The 18,264-nt window shown below is 46.0% G+C and overlaps 1 protein-coding gene across 3 annotated transcripts in view; it reads right to left on the reverse strand.

Moving 5' to 3' along the window:
* CLGN (calmegin) overlaps window positions 1–18,264 on the reverse strand; it is a 175,453-nt gene that overhangs the window by 120,777 nt on the left and 36,412 nt on the right. For all 3 annotated transcript variants that reach the window (XM_073572135.1, XM_073572134.1, XM_073572133.1), the window contains exons 2-4: window positions 14,902–15,066; window positions 11,437–11,510; window positions 7,238–7,296 (exon numbers count right to left, since the gene is read on the reverse strand). In XM_073572135.1, the coding sequence (XP_073428236.1) occupies window positions 7,238–7,296; window positions 11,437–11,510; window positions 14,902–15,066 (298 nt within the window). The remainder of the gene's footprint in view (window positions 1–7,237; window positions 7,297–11,436; window positions 11,511–14,901; window positions 15,067–18,264) is intronic.

The raw sequence follows: 18,264 nt of genomic DNA on the forward strand, positions 1-18,264 counted from the left end.
CCCTATGGTGTACCACCCAGGAGGCACCCACTGCCTGGGTAGAGTGAGCCTTAATCCCAGGGGGAGGCACTCTGTTCTTGACCCGGTAAGCCTCCAAAATTGCAGTTCTGATCCAGCGAGCAATCGTAGCCTTGGAGGCCAGCAGTCCTCTTCATGCACCATCTGGAATGAAAGACAGTCTGTCATCCTAAAGGGGGCGGTCCTAGAGATAGATCCTCAACGCCCTGACCAGGTCTAACCTGTTCAGTGAACGCTCCAGAGAATTAGTCGCAGGACAAAAGGAAGGGAGGACAATATCCTCATTCAGGTGAAAGGTGGACACCACCTTGGGAAGGAAGGAAGGCCGCAAAACCACCTTATCCTGGTGAAGAACCAAGAAAGGAGAGCGACAGGAAAGAGCCGCCAACTCAGATGCGCCTAATGGAAGTGGTGGCCAAAAGAAACGTCACCTTCCAGGACAGAAAAGACAGGGAAACCTCTCAGAGAGGTTCAAAGGGAGAACTCCTCAAGGCCTCCAGCACTAGATTGAGGTACCAGGGGTCCACAGGAGTCCAGTACGGGGGAGCCGCACGCGCTACCCCTTGAAGAAAGGTTCTGACCTGAGAGCGGGAGGATAAATTCTTCTGGAAAAGAATGAAAAGGGCTGACATCTGACCCTTCAGCAAATTAAGGGTAAGACCAGCGTCAAGTCTTGACTGGAGAAACGCCAAAATGGAAGGGAGAGAAAATGACGTAGGCGGAAAGTTATTAGACTCACACCAGCTGAACTAGGCTTTCCAGGTCCAATAATAGACTTTGGAAGATGACGGCTTCCTAGACTGGATCATGGTGTGAATCACCCGATCAGAAAATCAAGACGCTCTCAGAACCGCGGTTTAAAAAGCCACGCCGTTAAACTGAGCGACCGAGAATTCTGGTGGCAGATCAGTCCTTGGGTCAAGAGAATATAGCCTGTCGGGGAACCTCTAGGGGGTGTCCGCGAGAAGATTGACGATCTCTGCGAACCAAGACCTTCTGGGCCAATGAAGTGCGATAAGAATGACAGGCACCCCTTCCGCCTTGATCTTCTTCAACAGCCTGGGAAGAAGGGGAAGAATGAAGTGTGATCAGAATGACAGGCCCGCCTTGATCTTCTTCAACAGCCTGGGAAGAAGGAGAAGGGGAGGAAACAGATAGGGATGCACAAACTGTGACCAGGGAATGGCCAGAGCGTCGGTGCCCCTTTGTGAGAGGATCGCAGGACCTAGAGACAAACCGTGGAACTTTCCTGTTCAGCTGGGACGCCATGAGGTCCATATCCGGAGCTGCCCATCAAAGGCAAGTCTGATAGAAGACCTCCAGATGCAGAGACCACTCTCCCGCCGCAAAACCCTCGCGGCTGAGAAAATTGGTCGCCCAGTTGTCCACGCCGGGAATATGCACTGCGGATATTGCCGGAACCGTCGCCTCTGCCCAGATGAGAATCTTGGATACCTCGGTCATCATCAAGGGACCCGAGTCCCTCCCTGGTGGTTGACATATGCCAACGCCGTGGCATTGTCAGACTGAATTCGGATTGGCAGACCCTAGAGAAGTCTTTCCCAGTGACAGAGGGACAGAAGAACGACCCTTATCTCGAGGATGTTGATCGGCAGAGAGGATTCCTCTGCCGACCAACCTCCCTGGACAGTCAGGTGGTGAAATGCCGCACCCCAGCCGAGAAGGCTGGTGTCCGTCGTCACCACTTGCCAGTGAATGGGAAGGAAGGACCGGCCCTAGAAGATGAGAGGGGATGACAGCCACCAATTGAGAGACCGTCTGACTTGGGAAAATAGCCAAATCGGACGATCCAGAGAGAGAACAGACTTGTCCCACTGCGAAAGAATGGCCTGCTGAAGTGGTCTTGAATGGAAATGCGCAAAGGGGTTCTCTTCCGACGCCGCTACCATCCTTCCAAGGACCGTCATGGCTGAGCGGAAGGAAGGAAGCCGAGGGCCTAGTAGAGAGCGAACTCCCTGCTGGAGGATTGCTCTCTTTTCTTCGGGAAGAAAAACTCTTGTCTGGTGGGTGTTGAACAGCATGCTTAGAAAAATGAGGCACTAAGTCGGAACAAGGCAGGACCTGTTGACTAGCCACCCGATACGGGACAGGGTGTCGAGAATGATAGCCAGACTTTCCTGGGCCTAAGGAAAGGACGGAGCCTTCATGAGGATGTCGTCAATGTACGGGATGAGCACTATGCCTTTGATCCTCAAAATGGCCATCAACGCTGCCATGATTTTTGTGAAAACCATAGGAGCGGTTGCAAGGCTGAATGGCAGGGCACAAATTGAAAATGGTCCTGCTGTACCGCAAAACGCAGGAATCTATGATGCCCTGGGAAAATAGGGACGTAGAGATAGGCGTCTTGGATGTCTATGGAGCACAGGAATTCCTGCGCCTCCATGGAAGCAATCACTGAATGAAGGGACTCCATCCTGAAATGTCGAAAGCGGACCCATTTGTTCAGTAAGGCCGGAGTCACACTAGCGAATAAATCGGACGAATGCAATGCGATTAAAAATCGCATTGCATTCGTCCCAATGTTATTCTATGGTGCTGCTCCCATCATCGGTTTTTTAATTGGATCCGTTCCTCGGACCGAGACAATCGCAGCATGCTGCGATTGTCACTGATTTTCAGATCGGATTCGCCAATGCAAGTCTATGGATGCGATTAAAAATCGCATTGAAAACGGACCACACGTGTGACTTGCAATTAAATCGCAAGACTTCTCCAGGTCAACAGGAAAGAGCATCAGGCATTGGTATTGGATGTAAAACGGATGCTTAGATGCGAATAAAATCGGTTCATCGCCGGAAATTCGAATGACAGACGGATCCCTGGACAAGAAATCTTTGTGCGATTTCGTACCGTAAAAATCGGACCGATTTTTTAATCGTTGTGTGTGACTCCGGCCTAATTTTAGATCCAGGATGGGTCGAACATTCTTTTTTCGGCACCACAAACAGGTTTGAATAGAAACCTGTGAAACGTTCCTGATCTGGGACAGAAACGATAACCCCCGAACTGAGAAGCGAGGTAATGGATGCAAAGAAACCCGGAACCAGAGAAGCATCTCTTGGAGGACAGGATTCGAAGAATCAATCTCGGGGCCGCGAAACAAAATCTATTTTGCATCCTGAGGATACAACTTCACTGACCCATACGTCTTCCACTGAGGTGAGCCAAACGTCCCTGAAAAACAAAGGGACGATCGCTCAGCTTGGGAGATATGCTGGGGTCTTGAGATGAGACATGCCGAGGAAGATCTACCAGATCTGGCCTGGTGGATCTACCGTGGGTATTACGGGAGTGCCAGGAAGGGGTGGTTTTAAAGGAAGCCTTTTTCTATCCTGGCAAGCCTGCGGCCTCTGCTGATGGGAAAAATCCTGAGTCGCTGCAAAGCAGCGAAAAGAACGAAAGGACCGAAACTGCCGCTTCAGAGGAGGCCAGCGAGATTTGGACTGGGGAAAGAGGGAACTCGCGCCCCCGGTAGCCTCCTTAATAATTTGATCCAGTCTGGAGCCAAACAGATGGGAACCCTGGAAAGGCAGGCTAGTAAGGGACTTTTTTGCTGACAAGTCCACCTGCCGGGCCTTAAGCCAAATAGTTTGTTGAATGGCCACAATATTGCTGGACACCTGAGTTGCGCAGGGCGCGGCATCCAGGGAGGCGGACGCCATGTACTTCCCTGCATGAGAAATCTGGTCCGCGAGGTACGAAGAGTTGTTTGGCCCATTTAGCTATGGACTTCGACACCCAGGTAGAGGCAAAAGTTGGGCATAATGTAGAAGCGGCCGCTGACTTTGCGAACGATTCTATGATCCTGTCATTGGAATCCTTTAGGGATGCTCCATTAGTAAGCAGGAGGATCGTGTTGGTGGACAGTCTGGAAACTGGCGGGTCCACTGACGGAGAGAGGGTGCCCAGTTAGCGGTGAGCTCAGGAGAGAAGGGACACAGGATGCCGAGGCACTTCCCTCTTTGAAAGCATCTGGTCAGGTTCTCCCTTTCCCTGGTAAGAACCTCTGATGGTGCATCCAAGACCGCCTCGCCTGACTCGGGAGAGGAGGATGGGAAGAGGCAGACCGCCGGGAGAGACTGGGGGGTGAGATGGAGGACCTAGAATAACGCGCCTGCCTGGATCTCTTGATGCCCATGTTGGGAGGCCCAGACGGTGAGTCCTGTGACTCAATAGCAACTGCGGGAGCCGGAAGGGGCAACCTGTCAAGACACCAGGGTTTGCAACACCCTGGTGAGGTCCGCCATGGACTGTGACAGAGAGGAAGCCCACACTGGGATAGGGGTCTCGCTCTCACCTGGGGCAGAAGGGGACTCCTGGGTTGTGGGCACAGTGGGGTTGCTGCAGTCCTGACAGAGGGGATAGGACTGACATAAGGGAAGCTTGCATTTACATGAAGAGCAAACAAAGTATCTAACAAGAGCAGAGGAAGAAGAAGAGGAGGAGGCAGGAGGACAGGAACGCTTTCCTTTGGAATTAGGCATGATGAGCAGACCCACTAACTGATGCCATAAGGTTAGGGGACAGGAAGAAATGCAGAGGAGAGTGTCAGTTTGCAAAGCAGAGCTACTCACAGTAAGTGCAGTTGTCCTGTAGTCTGCTGCCAGGCTGTAGGGCTACTGTGCGCTGAGAAGACGTAGGTCCCGCAGGGAGAGGGTAACCATCTGGATCCACAAGCCGGAAAAATGGTGACAGCAAGGAGAACGACAGGGGCCGGGAGGATAAAAGTGCGCGCATCAGGAAAGCACGCTGAAAAGCCCGCTATGAGGCAGGAAGAGGTGGCGGAGCCGAGCGCAGGATCCAGGAGGAGAAACATGGTGCTGACTCCAAGCTGAGAGATGAAGCCGAGGGGAGGGGTAGGGGATAGCCGCAGGCCGGAAGAATCAGCAAGCGACAGGCGGGAGAAAAGTGCAGGGAAGAAGGGGGGTGAAGTCAACGCAGCAACTAGGCCCAAGAGAAGTTGGGACCTAAATTAAAGCTGGTGACTTCCGGAGCATGGGGGAGCGGCGTGGAGGTCCCAAAAAAACGCGGCAAAAGGTAGCCCCAATCCATAGGGAAATAAAGGGAAAGAGGCCCCTACTGATCCTAGAAGGACCATTACACCAAACCCCTGAAATAAAAGAATTGCTCTTTTCTCTATAGCTCATCTTCTTCTTTCTATCTTCTTACTTCTATCTTGCTATCTTCATCTTTACTTGGATTTTCACCTCGTCTCTGGAAGGGACCTGGGGGAAAAGAGAGAGAAGTACCAACCCATCCAGGAATGATCAGACGTCTGAAATCCTATTGTGGGACGTCCACGCCTCCTCAAACCGACAGGCTCTGGGGGGCGAATGGGTGGGAGGCGGGGTCCAGGACAGATTCCGGATCACCTAAACACTCTTCCGTGTTAGGGGTTGGGGTCCTGCCGACTAGACATATGAGGATACGGGGTGGCAGTACACGCCGTACTAATAGTCTCTACGTGGGAGTACAGTTGTGACTGTTCACACTGTATCCCTCCCGAGGAAGGGGTCCATCTGAAAAGAAACTACGTACACTGAGGTAGATATGGGTCTAATGAAACACCCGTGTCCACCTCCTACTGACACTAAGCTAAAACTGATTACCCTAGTGCCAGTCGGTGGGGTGTATACTGCAGAGGAGGAGCTAACCTTTTTTTGTGCAAAGTATCAGCCTCCTAGTGGCAGCAGCATACACCCCATGGTTTCTGTGTCCCCCAATGAAGTGATAGAGAAAAGAGACCTAGGCGCCAATTTATGAAAGTGTTTTCGCAAAAAATCAGGGTAAAACACTGATAAGTCACAACATTTTTGTGTAACTCTGTGCTGCGCAAAAATCTTCCAACTTTTGGCATTTTAACACCAGTTTCGCCCAGCTCAGTCAAAAGAAGCAGAGCTGGGGCAGGACAGGGGTGTTACACCACAAGTCATCTAATTCATGATGAACTGTGGTGCACCTCATGCCAGAAATTTTACTCCAATCCTTGACTGGAGTAAGATATGTGGGGAGGCGTACTCCAATTTTTCCAATGTGATGGATTCATTAAGAGGCGTGTTCATGACTAAGGCCATCGACTGCAAATCAAAATATTATATATTGTTCTACTGCGGCTAAGCAAAATTTTCAAAACTGAATATGAGGTGCGTTGGGAGGCATCTTGGTCGCTGTGGGATACCCCTACCAGCGCAGTGATGCATTAGGCAACTATCAAGAAGTTGTTGTGATATGGTAGTGAGCTTATTAATTCTGATCAAAATGTTAACTAAGATCCTTGTGTTCAGTTATGAAAGTTTTGCTGTCACGGGGGCTTAGTTCAACTAAGGCTGAAATACCCGGGGCCCCTGTGGTGTCCCTTTACTAGGGGAAACCCTGTCTGACCCTCAACCCAGGGTTTTTGCTGAAGGTGCAAATGCCTGAGCCTCCGACCTTTCCTTATCTCCTGCTCAGCCCTGCACTTAACCCTCCACCCTCCACCCAGTGAGAAGTCACCACCAAAGCTCCCACACAAATAATGACAGACAGGGAGAACTTAAACTGCACTGCGCCGCACACACACAGGAATAAACAGTAATGTGAACAGGGCACAACTAAACACAAATATGGGAAGGAGAAAGGATAACGACGGATCATACGACACCAGATATGAATCTCTCTCTCTTGAACACCTCCACTCCAGACCGGAACCACTTGGTATGAAACACAAGCTATAATCGGCGACGCCCATATGCCAGTATGACTATTTAAAGACCGTGGGCGTGACTAACCATCCAACCTGGTCTCCAGCAGGATTAACCCCCGAGAGCCTGAAGATCAGGCCGGCGCCACTGAGGCTATAGTGGCTGGAGGTGGAACTACCTCTGCCTGCCGGATGCTGTGGTGTGAACAGCGTCCGACATGACATTTGCTTAGCAGATCACTGCATAATATTTGGACTTGTGATCCAAGTGTTTTCTACAATTATGATATATTGCCACAGTCAATAATGCACACACATGTATGATCGGTAACACAAAGGAACTGGATTGATAAATTAGCATGTGAAGCCACTGAAGCTAAAGAGTGACCCCCAGATGATCATACCCAGTGTTATGAATGAACAATATGAAAAGCTTAAATGTCATATCTCAGATGCCACATTGGGGCTCACCCCCCCACCATATATAAGGAATAACACCACCTGAATATTTCTTACCATCATATTTAGCAATGTCTTCATCAGCATCTTCTTTCATGGTTTTGGAGAGGACCCACCTGATGAATTTATAGACAGTTCAAATTAAGATTTGTAATGTGCCACATAATTTACTGTTTATTAAAGAGAACCTGCCATTTTCTATATCTGCAATTAAGGTAAATTCTGCTTTATAAAAAAAGTGATTTACAATCTGCCAATCCTGTGGGAAAATATTTGAGAAGAAGCAAAAGCCAATGGAAAGCTTGGCTACACCACCCAGGATTGGTGATCAACTAACTAGCCAGAATAGTAAGAAGTGAGCTAGACTTGTAAATGGCCTCAAAAGTCCTGTTTGTGTGCGTAAAATGTTTAAGACACATATGTATCCTTATCACGTCTGCTGATTCTGTCAAATCTCTATAAGGGTTCCCCTATAAGATTCAAGCAATAAGGACATATCCCCCTTTACAAGCTTAAATGGGTTTTCCGGTGAAAAAAATATGGGTGACAACAGAGATCACTAGTTAGCCAAACACTGGTACAGGAACTTTTACCCCAGTTAGGATGGAGCAGCAGTGTGCATGCTCATCTGCCACTCCATTCATTCTCTATAGAGCTGGTGAGCACTGTGCCTGGCTTTTTCCAGCAGCCCCATAAAGAATGAATGGTTAGGTGGGTGAGTGTCCAACCCGCTGCTCCATTTTTAACAAGAATAAAAGTTTCCCAATGGGGATAAAAATTCCCCATTCTGATGATTGGCACGGGTCCCAGCGTTGAGACATCAAATAATCAGCAAGTTGTCATCTATCCTGTGAACAGGTTTTCACTGGATAACCAAATTAATACTGCATGTAATGAACATGATCCAAGAAGTAATGTTTCTCCTTGCGGAGAGTAACATGTTAAGCATGCCGAGATGAGGAGACTTAAAGCCGCAATGCTCCTCTGGGAAATATGCAAATTATCTCTTCAGAGAGGAAGAGGACTAGAACTCTAGTGCCACCTATAGGAAGTAGCAATCCTAGAAGTCAATGTCGACCCATTAACGAGCCTTGTTACATGACTTAGGATAAAAGCCAAATTTAGCAAATTTTTACGATCCGACGTCATCGTGAATGACCGCGAGACGTCGCGATCCCGCGAGAACGGACGCCATCGCGGTCATTCTCGCAAAGGATTACTGGGACCGAGAGCATGGAGAACGGCGGGAAGCCTGCGTGGGATGCCGGAAGGTAAGAATAACAATATTTTTTATTTTAATTCTATTTTTTACAGGGATATAGTCCCCAGAGCCCGGAGGACAGTCTCCTCTCCTCCGGAACGTGGGTACCATCCGCAAATGTTCTGCTTACTTTTCGCATGGTGTGCACAGCCACATGCGGAAAGTAAGCAGAACAATGCATTCCTATGGGTGAGGGATCGCCGCGATTCCGCTAAATTAATGAGCATGCTGCATTTTTTACCGCGAAGCGATTCCGCCGCGGAAAAAAATGCAGCATTAGCACAGCATTGCGGAATCCCATAGGAATGCATGGGATGCTTATTTTTCGCGGCAAAATCGCGCGTTTAAAACCGCCGCGGAAACGCGAAAAAAACACTACGTGTGAACTCAGCCGTAGGATTGCTACTTCCTATAGATGGCACTAGAGTTCTAGTCCTCTTCCTCTCTGAAGAGACTATTTGCATGTAATGAAATATGTCATGACTTTGTTTTTGTAACTAGATTACCTCGGTACTGACTTTTTGGAAATGTGGGAAATGACCATTGGTTGTTATTAAGAGAAAAAAAAGAAAATTGTACACCTTGCTACAGTCAGTTTTAAGACATTACTACAGCACTGAGAGCATAAGTGCTATTTACTGAGCCACCAATGCTCATATACAGTGAAGGAAATAAGTATTTGATCCCTTCCTGATTTTGCGAGTTTCCCCACTGACAAAGACATGAACAGTCTATCATTTTAAGGGTAGGTTAATTTTAACCCTGAGAGATAGAATATCAAAAATAAAATTCAGAAAATCACATTGAACAAATTATATAAATTTAGTTGCATTTTGCAGTGAGAAATAAGTATTTGATCCCTCTGGCAAACAAGACTTAATACTTTGTGGCAAAACCCTTGTTGGCAAGCACAGCAGTTAGACATTTTTGTAGTTGATGATGAGGTTTGCGCACGTCAGGAGGAATGTTGGTCCACTCCTCTTTGCAGATCATCTCTAAATAATTAAGATTTTGAGGCTCAGAACTTCAACTCCCTCCATAAGTTTTCTATAGGATTAAGGTCTGGAGACTGGCTAGGCCACTCCATGACCTTAATGTGCTTCTTTTTGAGCCACTCCTAGATTGCCTTGGCTGTATGTTTTGGGTCATTGTCTCGCTGGAAGGCCCAGACACAACCCATTTTTAACCCCACTTTCTGCACACTGACCTGAGAGACTTTGTGACATGCACTGCACATGACAGGAAGTTTCTCAGCTCTGGTAACCCGGATGTCATCATGACGACATCGGGTTACCATAGCAGAGATCGGGACCCCGCGTCACGCCACGGGGTCTCCGATCCAAAGGCAGAGGGGCTGTCAGCCCGTGTGCCGGCTCCAGAATGCTGTGATCATGTTTGATTGCTGTGTACCACGGGTTAAAGTGGCTGGAGAGGTCTGTGACCTCTCCTGGCACTTAGTGCCGGGTCTCAGCAGTGAGAATCAGCTGACACCCGACTGCGATCGGTCGCGCTCCCCCCTTGAGCGCGGCCGATCGCTAATAACGTACTGTCCCAGCCATGGGCAGCAAGTCCCAGAGCACATGGACGGGATAGTACGTCCACTGTCAGAAAGGGGTTAATGTCCTGGTGGAGGGAAGGAGGTTGTCACTCAGGATTTTACGGTACATGGCTCCATCCATTCTCCCATTGATGCGGTGAAGTAGTCCTGCACCCTTAGCAGAGAAACACTTCCAAAACATAAAGTTTCCACCTCCATGCTTGACAGTGAGGACGGTGTTCTTTGGGTCTTAGGCAGCATTTCTCTTCCTTCAAACATGACGAGTTGAGTTAATACCAAAGACCTCAATTTTGTCTCATAGGACTAAAGCACCTTCTCCCAATCACTCACAGAATCATCCAGGAGTTCATTGGCAAACTTCAGAAGGGTCTGAACACGTGCCTTCTTGAGCAGGGGGACCTTGTGGGCACTGCAGGATTTTAAACCTTTACGGCGTAGTGTGTTACCAATGGTTTTCTTGGTGGCTGTGGTCCAAGCTGCCTTGAGATAATTAACAGGTTCCTCCAGTGTAGTTTTAGGCTGATCTCTCATCTTCCTCATGATCAAGGATACCCCACGAGGTGAGATTTTGCATGGTCGATTGACAGTCTTTTTGTATTTCTTCCATTTTCTTACTATTGCACCAACAGTTGTCTCCTTCTCACCCAACATCTTACTTCTGGTTTTGTAGACCATTCCAGCTTTATGCAGGTCTATGCCCATGTTGTAGAGGTTAGAGTCTGACTGATTAATTGAATCTGTGGACAGGAGTCTTTTATAAGGGTGACTATGTAAGAAAGCTGTCTAATGCAGGTAACAAGTTGATTAGGAGCGTCTAACTGGTCTGCAGGAGCCAGAACTTTAAGGGTGTGTGCACACGTTGCGGATTCTGCTGCGGAATTTTCCACGTGGATTTGTCTAAATCCGCAGGTCAAAAGACCTGCGGTTTATCTGCAGATTTTCTGCAGTTTAGCCTGTGGTTTGACACCTGTCATGGAGCAGGTGCTAAACCGCTGCGGAATCGGCACAAAGAAATGACATGCTGCGGATTTGAAACCGCTGCAAATCCGTGCGGAAAAATCAGCACCGTGTGCACTGTGGTTTTCATTGTCCATTGCTTTTAATGGTACTGTACAACGCAGCAGAAACTGCTGCGGATCCGCAGGACCAAATCCGCCGCGGTTCCACAGCAGAATCCGCAACGTGTGCACACACCCTAAATGGTTGGTAGGGAATCAAATACTTATTTCTCACTGCAAAATGCAAATAAATGTATATAATTTATACAATGTGATTTTAAGGATTTTATTTTTGATATTCTATCCCTCAATGTTAAAATTAACCTACCCTTAAAATTATAGACTGTTCATGTCTGTCAGTGGGCAAACTTACAAAATCAAAATAATGATACATATATAAGTAATGATAATATATATACACACACACTAAGTAACATACCTATCTAAAAATCCATCATCAAACGTCTCAGAGAAGAACACATCACCACTAGGAACAGGCGTCTGGTACATGACCTAGAATTAACAAAAATATCTCTTTAGTACATATTAATATTTATGCAAATATTAATCTATCACCAAGTTTTGGTTACCTAATCTGAGAGCAGCATGATGTAGGGGAAGGGACTCTGATTCCAGCAATGTATCACTTACTGGACTGCTTGCTGTCATTTGTTTTAATCACTGTTTTATCTGCTGCAGATCAACCACTTGTCTGAATTCTGAGCTCTGTGTAACCCCACCCACACCACTGATTGGTAGCTTTCTGCCCATGCACAGTGTACACAGAACGCTGCCAATCAGTTGGAAGGGCAGAGTTAGGCCAGGATCACACTACCGTGTGTAATGCGAGAAACTCGCACGAGTCTCTCACATCAACACCTGGCGATGCCGCCGGCACTTGCGGCTGCATAGAAATATAGTCACACTAGAGAGAAATACGGACGAGTGCTATGCGATAAAAAAATAGCATAGCACTCTGACAAATGTTAATCTATGGGACAGCTCGCATCATCCGTTTTTTTCTCGGCCGTATTATATGTGCGAGAGAAATCGCAGCATGCTGCGATTTGCACCATGTTACGGCCGAAACTCGCCAATGCCAGTCTATGGGTGCAAGAAAAAAACGGATTTCACACAGACCATGCGTGTGACTTGCGAGAAATATGCAAAACTTCTTCAGGTGACAGGAAATTGAAGCAGCCATTATCAGGAAGCTAATTAGCTTGGCAAGCAGTACAAAAAAACAGGAAGAACGCCTCCACGGAGTCCACCATAATGAACACATATACGTTGAGATGCTCATAGTTCTGGTCCAAGAGAGGCCAGAACTATGGAATCAGAGGGACGCATATTATGCCGACCAGGCAAGAAAGGAGGCAGCATGGAGGAGGATATGTGTCCAGATGTTCCCTGACTTTGAGGACAAACCTTGTGAAGCCCAGCAGCAAATTAGCAATTACAATCTCTGAATAACATTATTGAGCTATGTAACATGTGTTACCATTAGACCACTAAATAATTATATGTGCTTTATTGTACCAATATATGCCATATTACAGAGTTAAAACTTGAAAAGTATCATGCGACATGAGACTCTAAATTGCTTTTTGGATTTCCAAAGCATAGTTTCAATGTTAATATTTTTTGTGTATGTTCCGTTCCAGTGAATGATGTCATAAGACACTGGTGCAGCGTGAGGGACCAGTACTGGTGTGAATGACAGCAGCGTGCCAGGAGTGGCAATGCAGCACCGATGAAAAGGAAGTACATATACTTTGATAGGCTTTCTTTTCTGACTTCCGTTCTGGATCTGAGACCGTAAGTGCATGCATCACACCACATTTTACACATGCTGTTTTTAGAGTCATATCTAAATTTTTTTGTTGTTGTTTTTTATTCCCATTAAAACAGTACTCAGTCAAACCTAACTGAGAGTGAGACAGCTGGGAAGGTGAAGAGGTGGCTGGCCCATCATCTACACCTTCCAGCTGCATCCTCAGACAACCACCACCACCATAACTGGCATAAGAGCAACAGGAGGAACATCCAGAGGAGGACCAGGGAAACAGCAGCAGCCCTACCGTGCCTCTGGAGACCTTACCCCAGGCTGCTGTCATCCCACACCATTGCCGACGCAGGAGAGATATTACAGCCTCTGGCACCAGGAGGCATGTTGATACCGGGGTATTAAACTATTTGTCCAGTGCTGCCCACGATGATGGTGAGGAAGCCTATGCATGTGGAGAGATTCAGGTACTGATTGATGCATGCACAACCCTCAATAACCCCAACCCGTTTTTTGAATATTGGAATGGAGTGCCACGTCAAAGCAGGGAAGTTAAAAAGTCTATTAAGGTGAGAGTCTGATCTAATATCTGAATCATGGCTTCAAAAGAAAATGCCAAAGACATAGTAAATCCTAGATATTAGATAAAAAATGATAACTGATATATAAAGTGCAAGTGCCTCAATCACATAACCAATAAATAATATACAATATACAAAAACAAAATTAAGTGACAGCCAATAATATAAGCATGAGAAAACCACTGACAAAAATATGAATATGAAGAAGCCACTAAAGATATCAATATTAGTGGTAATGTATATAATGCTGAAAATCATAATCAAAAGTGCATAGTCAATAAATATATGCGCAATATATATATCCGCAATCAAATAGCAAAAAATAGTATGGGCATAAAGCAGAGTTTATAGCAAGATCCAACATAAAGTGCAAAGTGCCTTAGTATATAGACAGGGTAATAAATCCACAGTCAAGTGACAGTAAATAATGAGGATACTAAACTAGGAACTCCACTCTTAATAGGCCAGACGATAGAAAATAAAAAGGCTTAAAAAAAAACAAAAAACAAAAAAAACAGACCTGCAAAAGACGTAGATGGGAGACCCCAGCGCGCGTTTCGCTAATGCTTCTTCGGGGGGCGAGGACTGACGCACTTTATATATCAGTTGTCATTGTTTATCTAATACCTAGGATTTACTCTGTATTTGGCATTTTTAATATGGACTTCTTTTGAAGCCACGATTCATATATTAGATCAGACTCTCTTTAGGCGCCTTAATAAACTTTTTAACTTTCCTGCTTTGACGTGGCACTTAGGTGTCAGCTCCTGTATTTTTCAATTATGTCTTTTTTACCAATATTGTATTTATTTTTTCTGTGATTTAATTTTGTAATAATCAAAACCATTGTATATTTTACATAGCTCAGGTGTCCATTCCTTTTTCGGGTTTATTTTTGCCAATCAGAAGTCTTTTCATAGCCTGTTTAGGCAGGCCAACCATGCTTTGGATGTGCACATAACAATTGACAATAAATAGTGCAGTGTATATTTATTATTTTACTCACTTATAAAGCGCCATAAATTTCACAAATCTTTACAGACATCACCATCACTGTCCCCATTGGGCCTCACAATCTAAATTCCCTATCAGTAGGTCTTTAGAATGTGGGAGGAAACCAGACAACCCAGAGGAAACCTACGCAAACATGGGGAGAACATACAAACTCCTTGCAGATGGTGTCCTTGGTGGAACCACTGAGCCACCACATATACCTTTACTCAAATAGCAATTATTAAGAAGGAGTGATCACACTGACATCACATGTTTGCCATACAGTTGGAGACATTTATTTTCCTGTATTTTAGCCTGAAAACATATACTCAAAAGCTTGCAAAAATGGACATTTGGCCAATAGTGGCTAACGACTGTCATATTATACATTTGGGCATCTATGAATCGGAGAGCGCAACAAAATAAAGAAAATTCTAGGCAACAAGAATTAGTAACTATTTTGAGTATGCTATTCTTTGAAAAATCTGAAGACGTTTGTTGGTATAAAATAGTACATACAGTATAGACAATATACAGGGCCTACCTCTAAATAACTCCTTTGCTCTTCACTCTGTGCTTCTGTGATGTCTATACCGTCATCCTCATCATCCTCTTCTTTGTCACTGGTTTCAGTTGTTGCCAAGCCAAGGAGAAATATGGCCAAACATATCCATCTCCTCCATCTCCAATGGGACTGCATTGTAGGGATCTAACAGGTGAAAAGATTATTAGCGATATGACATGTCCATCAGTCCTGAAAACTGCTGCCATATCGTGTCCTGTTATGTGCATGAATAGGACAGCAGGCAATGCTGTACATATTATGTGAGCAGTGGTAACATACACAGGCTAATGCCAGGGATCAGAGAGGAATATGTTACATTTACAAGAGTGAGATACAGAAATTACCTACTGATCACTTCATACTAAGGCCGGTTTCACATTAGCGCTTTTTCAGCGCACGCACGGCCGGAGGTAGCTCCGCCCCCGAGCCGGCTCTCTGCCCGGCGTGCCCGCCCCTTGCTTGTAGCGCCGCCTACTAGCGGACAGCGTCGCCTGCGATCGGCGCACCCTATCTTTAGCATAGGGTGCGCAGATCGTGCGCAGGCAGTGCGCTAGTTGCGCTTTGACCTGCGCTGCGCACTTTTGACGGTGCGCCGTGCGCGCCAAAATCAAACTTTTCGGATTTTGGCGCGCACGGCGCACCGTCAAAAGTGCGCAGCGCAGGTCAAAGTGCAACTAGCGCACGGCCTGCGCACGATCTGCGCACCCTATGCTAAAGATAGGGTGCGCCGATCGCAGGCGCCGCTGTCCGCTAGTAGGCGGCGCTACAAGCAAGGGGCGGGCACGCCGAGCAGAGAGCCGGCTCGGGGGCGGAGCTACCTCCGGCCGTGCGTGCGCTGAAAAAGCGCTAATGTGAAACCGGCCTAACTCGATTTTAAACGTAATTATAAAACGATAATATGCCAAGTTTCATTAAAGATCCCCGTACAAAAATATAGCTCAGCGCTGTCTTAGACCTGGTGACACAAACTACCATATATTCTTGTCATGAACAGACCTTGTGCAGTAGTCCCCAATGCTTACTATTCACTCGATCTACAGCAGGGGTCTCAAACTCGGCAGAGTAAATGGGCCGCACATAAAAAAATGTAAGCTGGCGGACTGCATTCCTTTCAAACTTAATACAATACAAAATTCTTGTTAAACAATTGTTTATTTGAACTACTATAACAATTCTATATTACTGTACTGTAATACTGCTAGGTTTAAACTTAACGGAAATTTGTAGGTCCTCTGTGTACTGAAAAACACTGTATGTCTGTTAGCAACTCCGTCCTGCTCCTATAGAAATGCATCATAGTCTGCGGGTGTATGCGCTGACGGGGCCATGGACTATAATGGGGCCGGCAGAGCGAACATGTGCCAATACCGATCGTGGCCATTCAAATACTGTATATACTCGTGTATAAGCCGACCCAAGTATAAGTCGACCCCCTAATTTTGCCACAAAAAACTGGGAAAACTAATCGACTCACGTATAAGCCTAGGGTGGAAAATGCAGCAGCTACTGGTAAATTTCAAAAATAAAAATAGATACCAATAAAAGTAAAATTAATTGAGACATCAGTAGGCTAAATGTTTTTGAATATCCATATTGAATCAGGAGCCCCATATAAAGCTTCACACAGTTCATGATGCTCCATACAAAATACACCCCATATAATACTGCACAAAGGTTAATAATGGCCCCATAAAATGCTCCATAGAATAATATGCCCCATATGCTGCTCCATAAAGGTTATGGCCCCATAAAATGCTCCATAGATTATGCCCCCATAAAATGCTCCATAGATTATGCCACATAATATGCTCCATAAGATGCTCCATAGATTATGCCCCATATGCTGCCACATAAAATGCTCCATGTATTATGCCCCCATATGCTGCCCCATAAAATGCTCCATAGATTATGCCCCATATCCTGCCACATAAAATGCGCCTTAGATTATGCCCCATAAAATGCTCCATAGAATATGCCCCATAAGATGCTCCATAGAATATGCCCCATAAGATGCTCCATATGCCGCCCCATAAGATGCTCCATAGATGATGCCCCCATATGCTGCCCCATAAGATGATCCATAGATTATGCCCCCATATGCTGCCCCATAAAATGCTCCATAGATTATGCCCCATATCCTGCCACATAAAATGCGCCTTAGATTATGCCCCATAAAATGCTCCATAGAATATGCCCTATAAGATGCTCCATATGCCGCCCCATAAGATGCTCCATAGATTATGCCCCATATGCTGCCCCATAAGATGCTCCATAGCTTATGCCCCCATATGCTGCCCCATAAAATGCTCCATAGATTATGCCCCATAACATGCTCCATAGAATATGCCCCATAAGATGCTCCATAGATTATGCCCCCATATGCTGCCCCATAAGATGCTCCATACAGTTGTGGCCAAAAGTATTGACACCCCTGCAATTCTGTCAGATAATACTCAGTTTCTTCCTGAAAATGATTGCAAACACAAATTCTTTGGTATTATTATCTTCATTTAATTTGTCTTAAATGAAAAAACACAAAAGAGAATGAAGCAAAAAGCAAAACATTGATCATTTCACACAAAACTCCAAAAATGGGCCAGACAAAAGTATTCGCACCCTCAGCCTAATACTTGGTTGCACAACCTTTAGCCAAAATAACTGCGACCAACCACTTCCGGTAACCATCAATGAGTTTTTTACAATGCTCTGCTGGAATTTTAGACCATTCTTCTTTTTCAAACTGCTCCAGGTCCCTGATATTTGAAGGGTGCCTTCTCCAAACTGCCATTTTTAGATCTCTCCACAGGTGCTCTATGGGATTCAGGTCTGGACTCATTGCTGGCCACCTTAGAAGTCTCCAGTGCTTTCTCTCAAACCATTTTCTAGTGCTTTTTGAAGTGTGTTTTGGGTCATTGTCTTGCTGGAAGACCCATGACCTCTGAGGGAGACCCAGCTTTCTCACACTGGGCCCTACATTATGCTGCAAAATTTGTTGGTAGTCTTCTGACTTCATTATGCCATGCACACGGTCAAGCAGACCAGTGCCAGAGGCAGCAAAGCAACCCCAAAACATCAGGGAACCTCCGCCATGTTTGACTGTAGGGACAGTGTTCTTTTCTTTGAATGCCTCTTTTTTTCCCCTGTAAACTCTATGCTGATGCCTTTGCCCAAAAAGCTCTACTTTTGTCTCATCTGACCAGAGAACATTCTTCCAAAACGTTTTAGGCTTTTTCAGGTAAGTTTTGGCAAACTCCAGCCTGGCTTTTTTATGTCTCGGGGTAAGAAGTGGGGTCTTCCTGGGTCTCCTACCATACAGTCCCTTTTCATTCAGACACCGACGGA

This window comes from Dendrobates tinctorius, unplaced genomic scaffold (assembly GCF_039654945.1).
Source record: "Dendrobates tinctorius isolate UK_male_01 unplaced genomic scaffold, ASM3965494v1 ptg000030l, whole genome shotgun sequence".
Taxonomy (NCBI): Eukaryota; Metazoa; Chordata; class Amphibia; order Anura; family Dendrobatidae; genus Dendrobates; species Dendrobates tinctorius.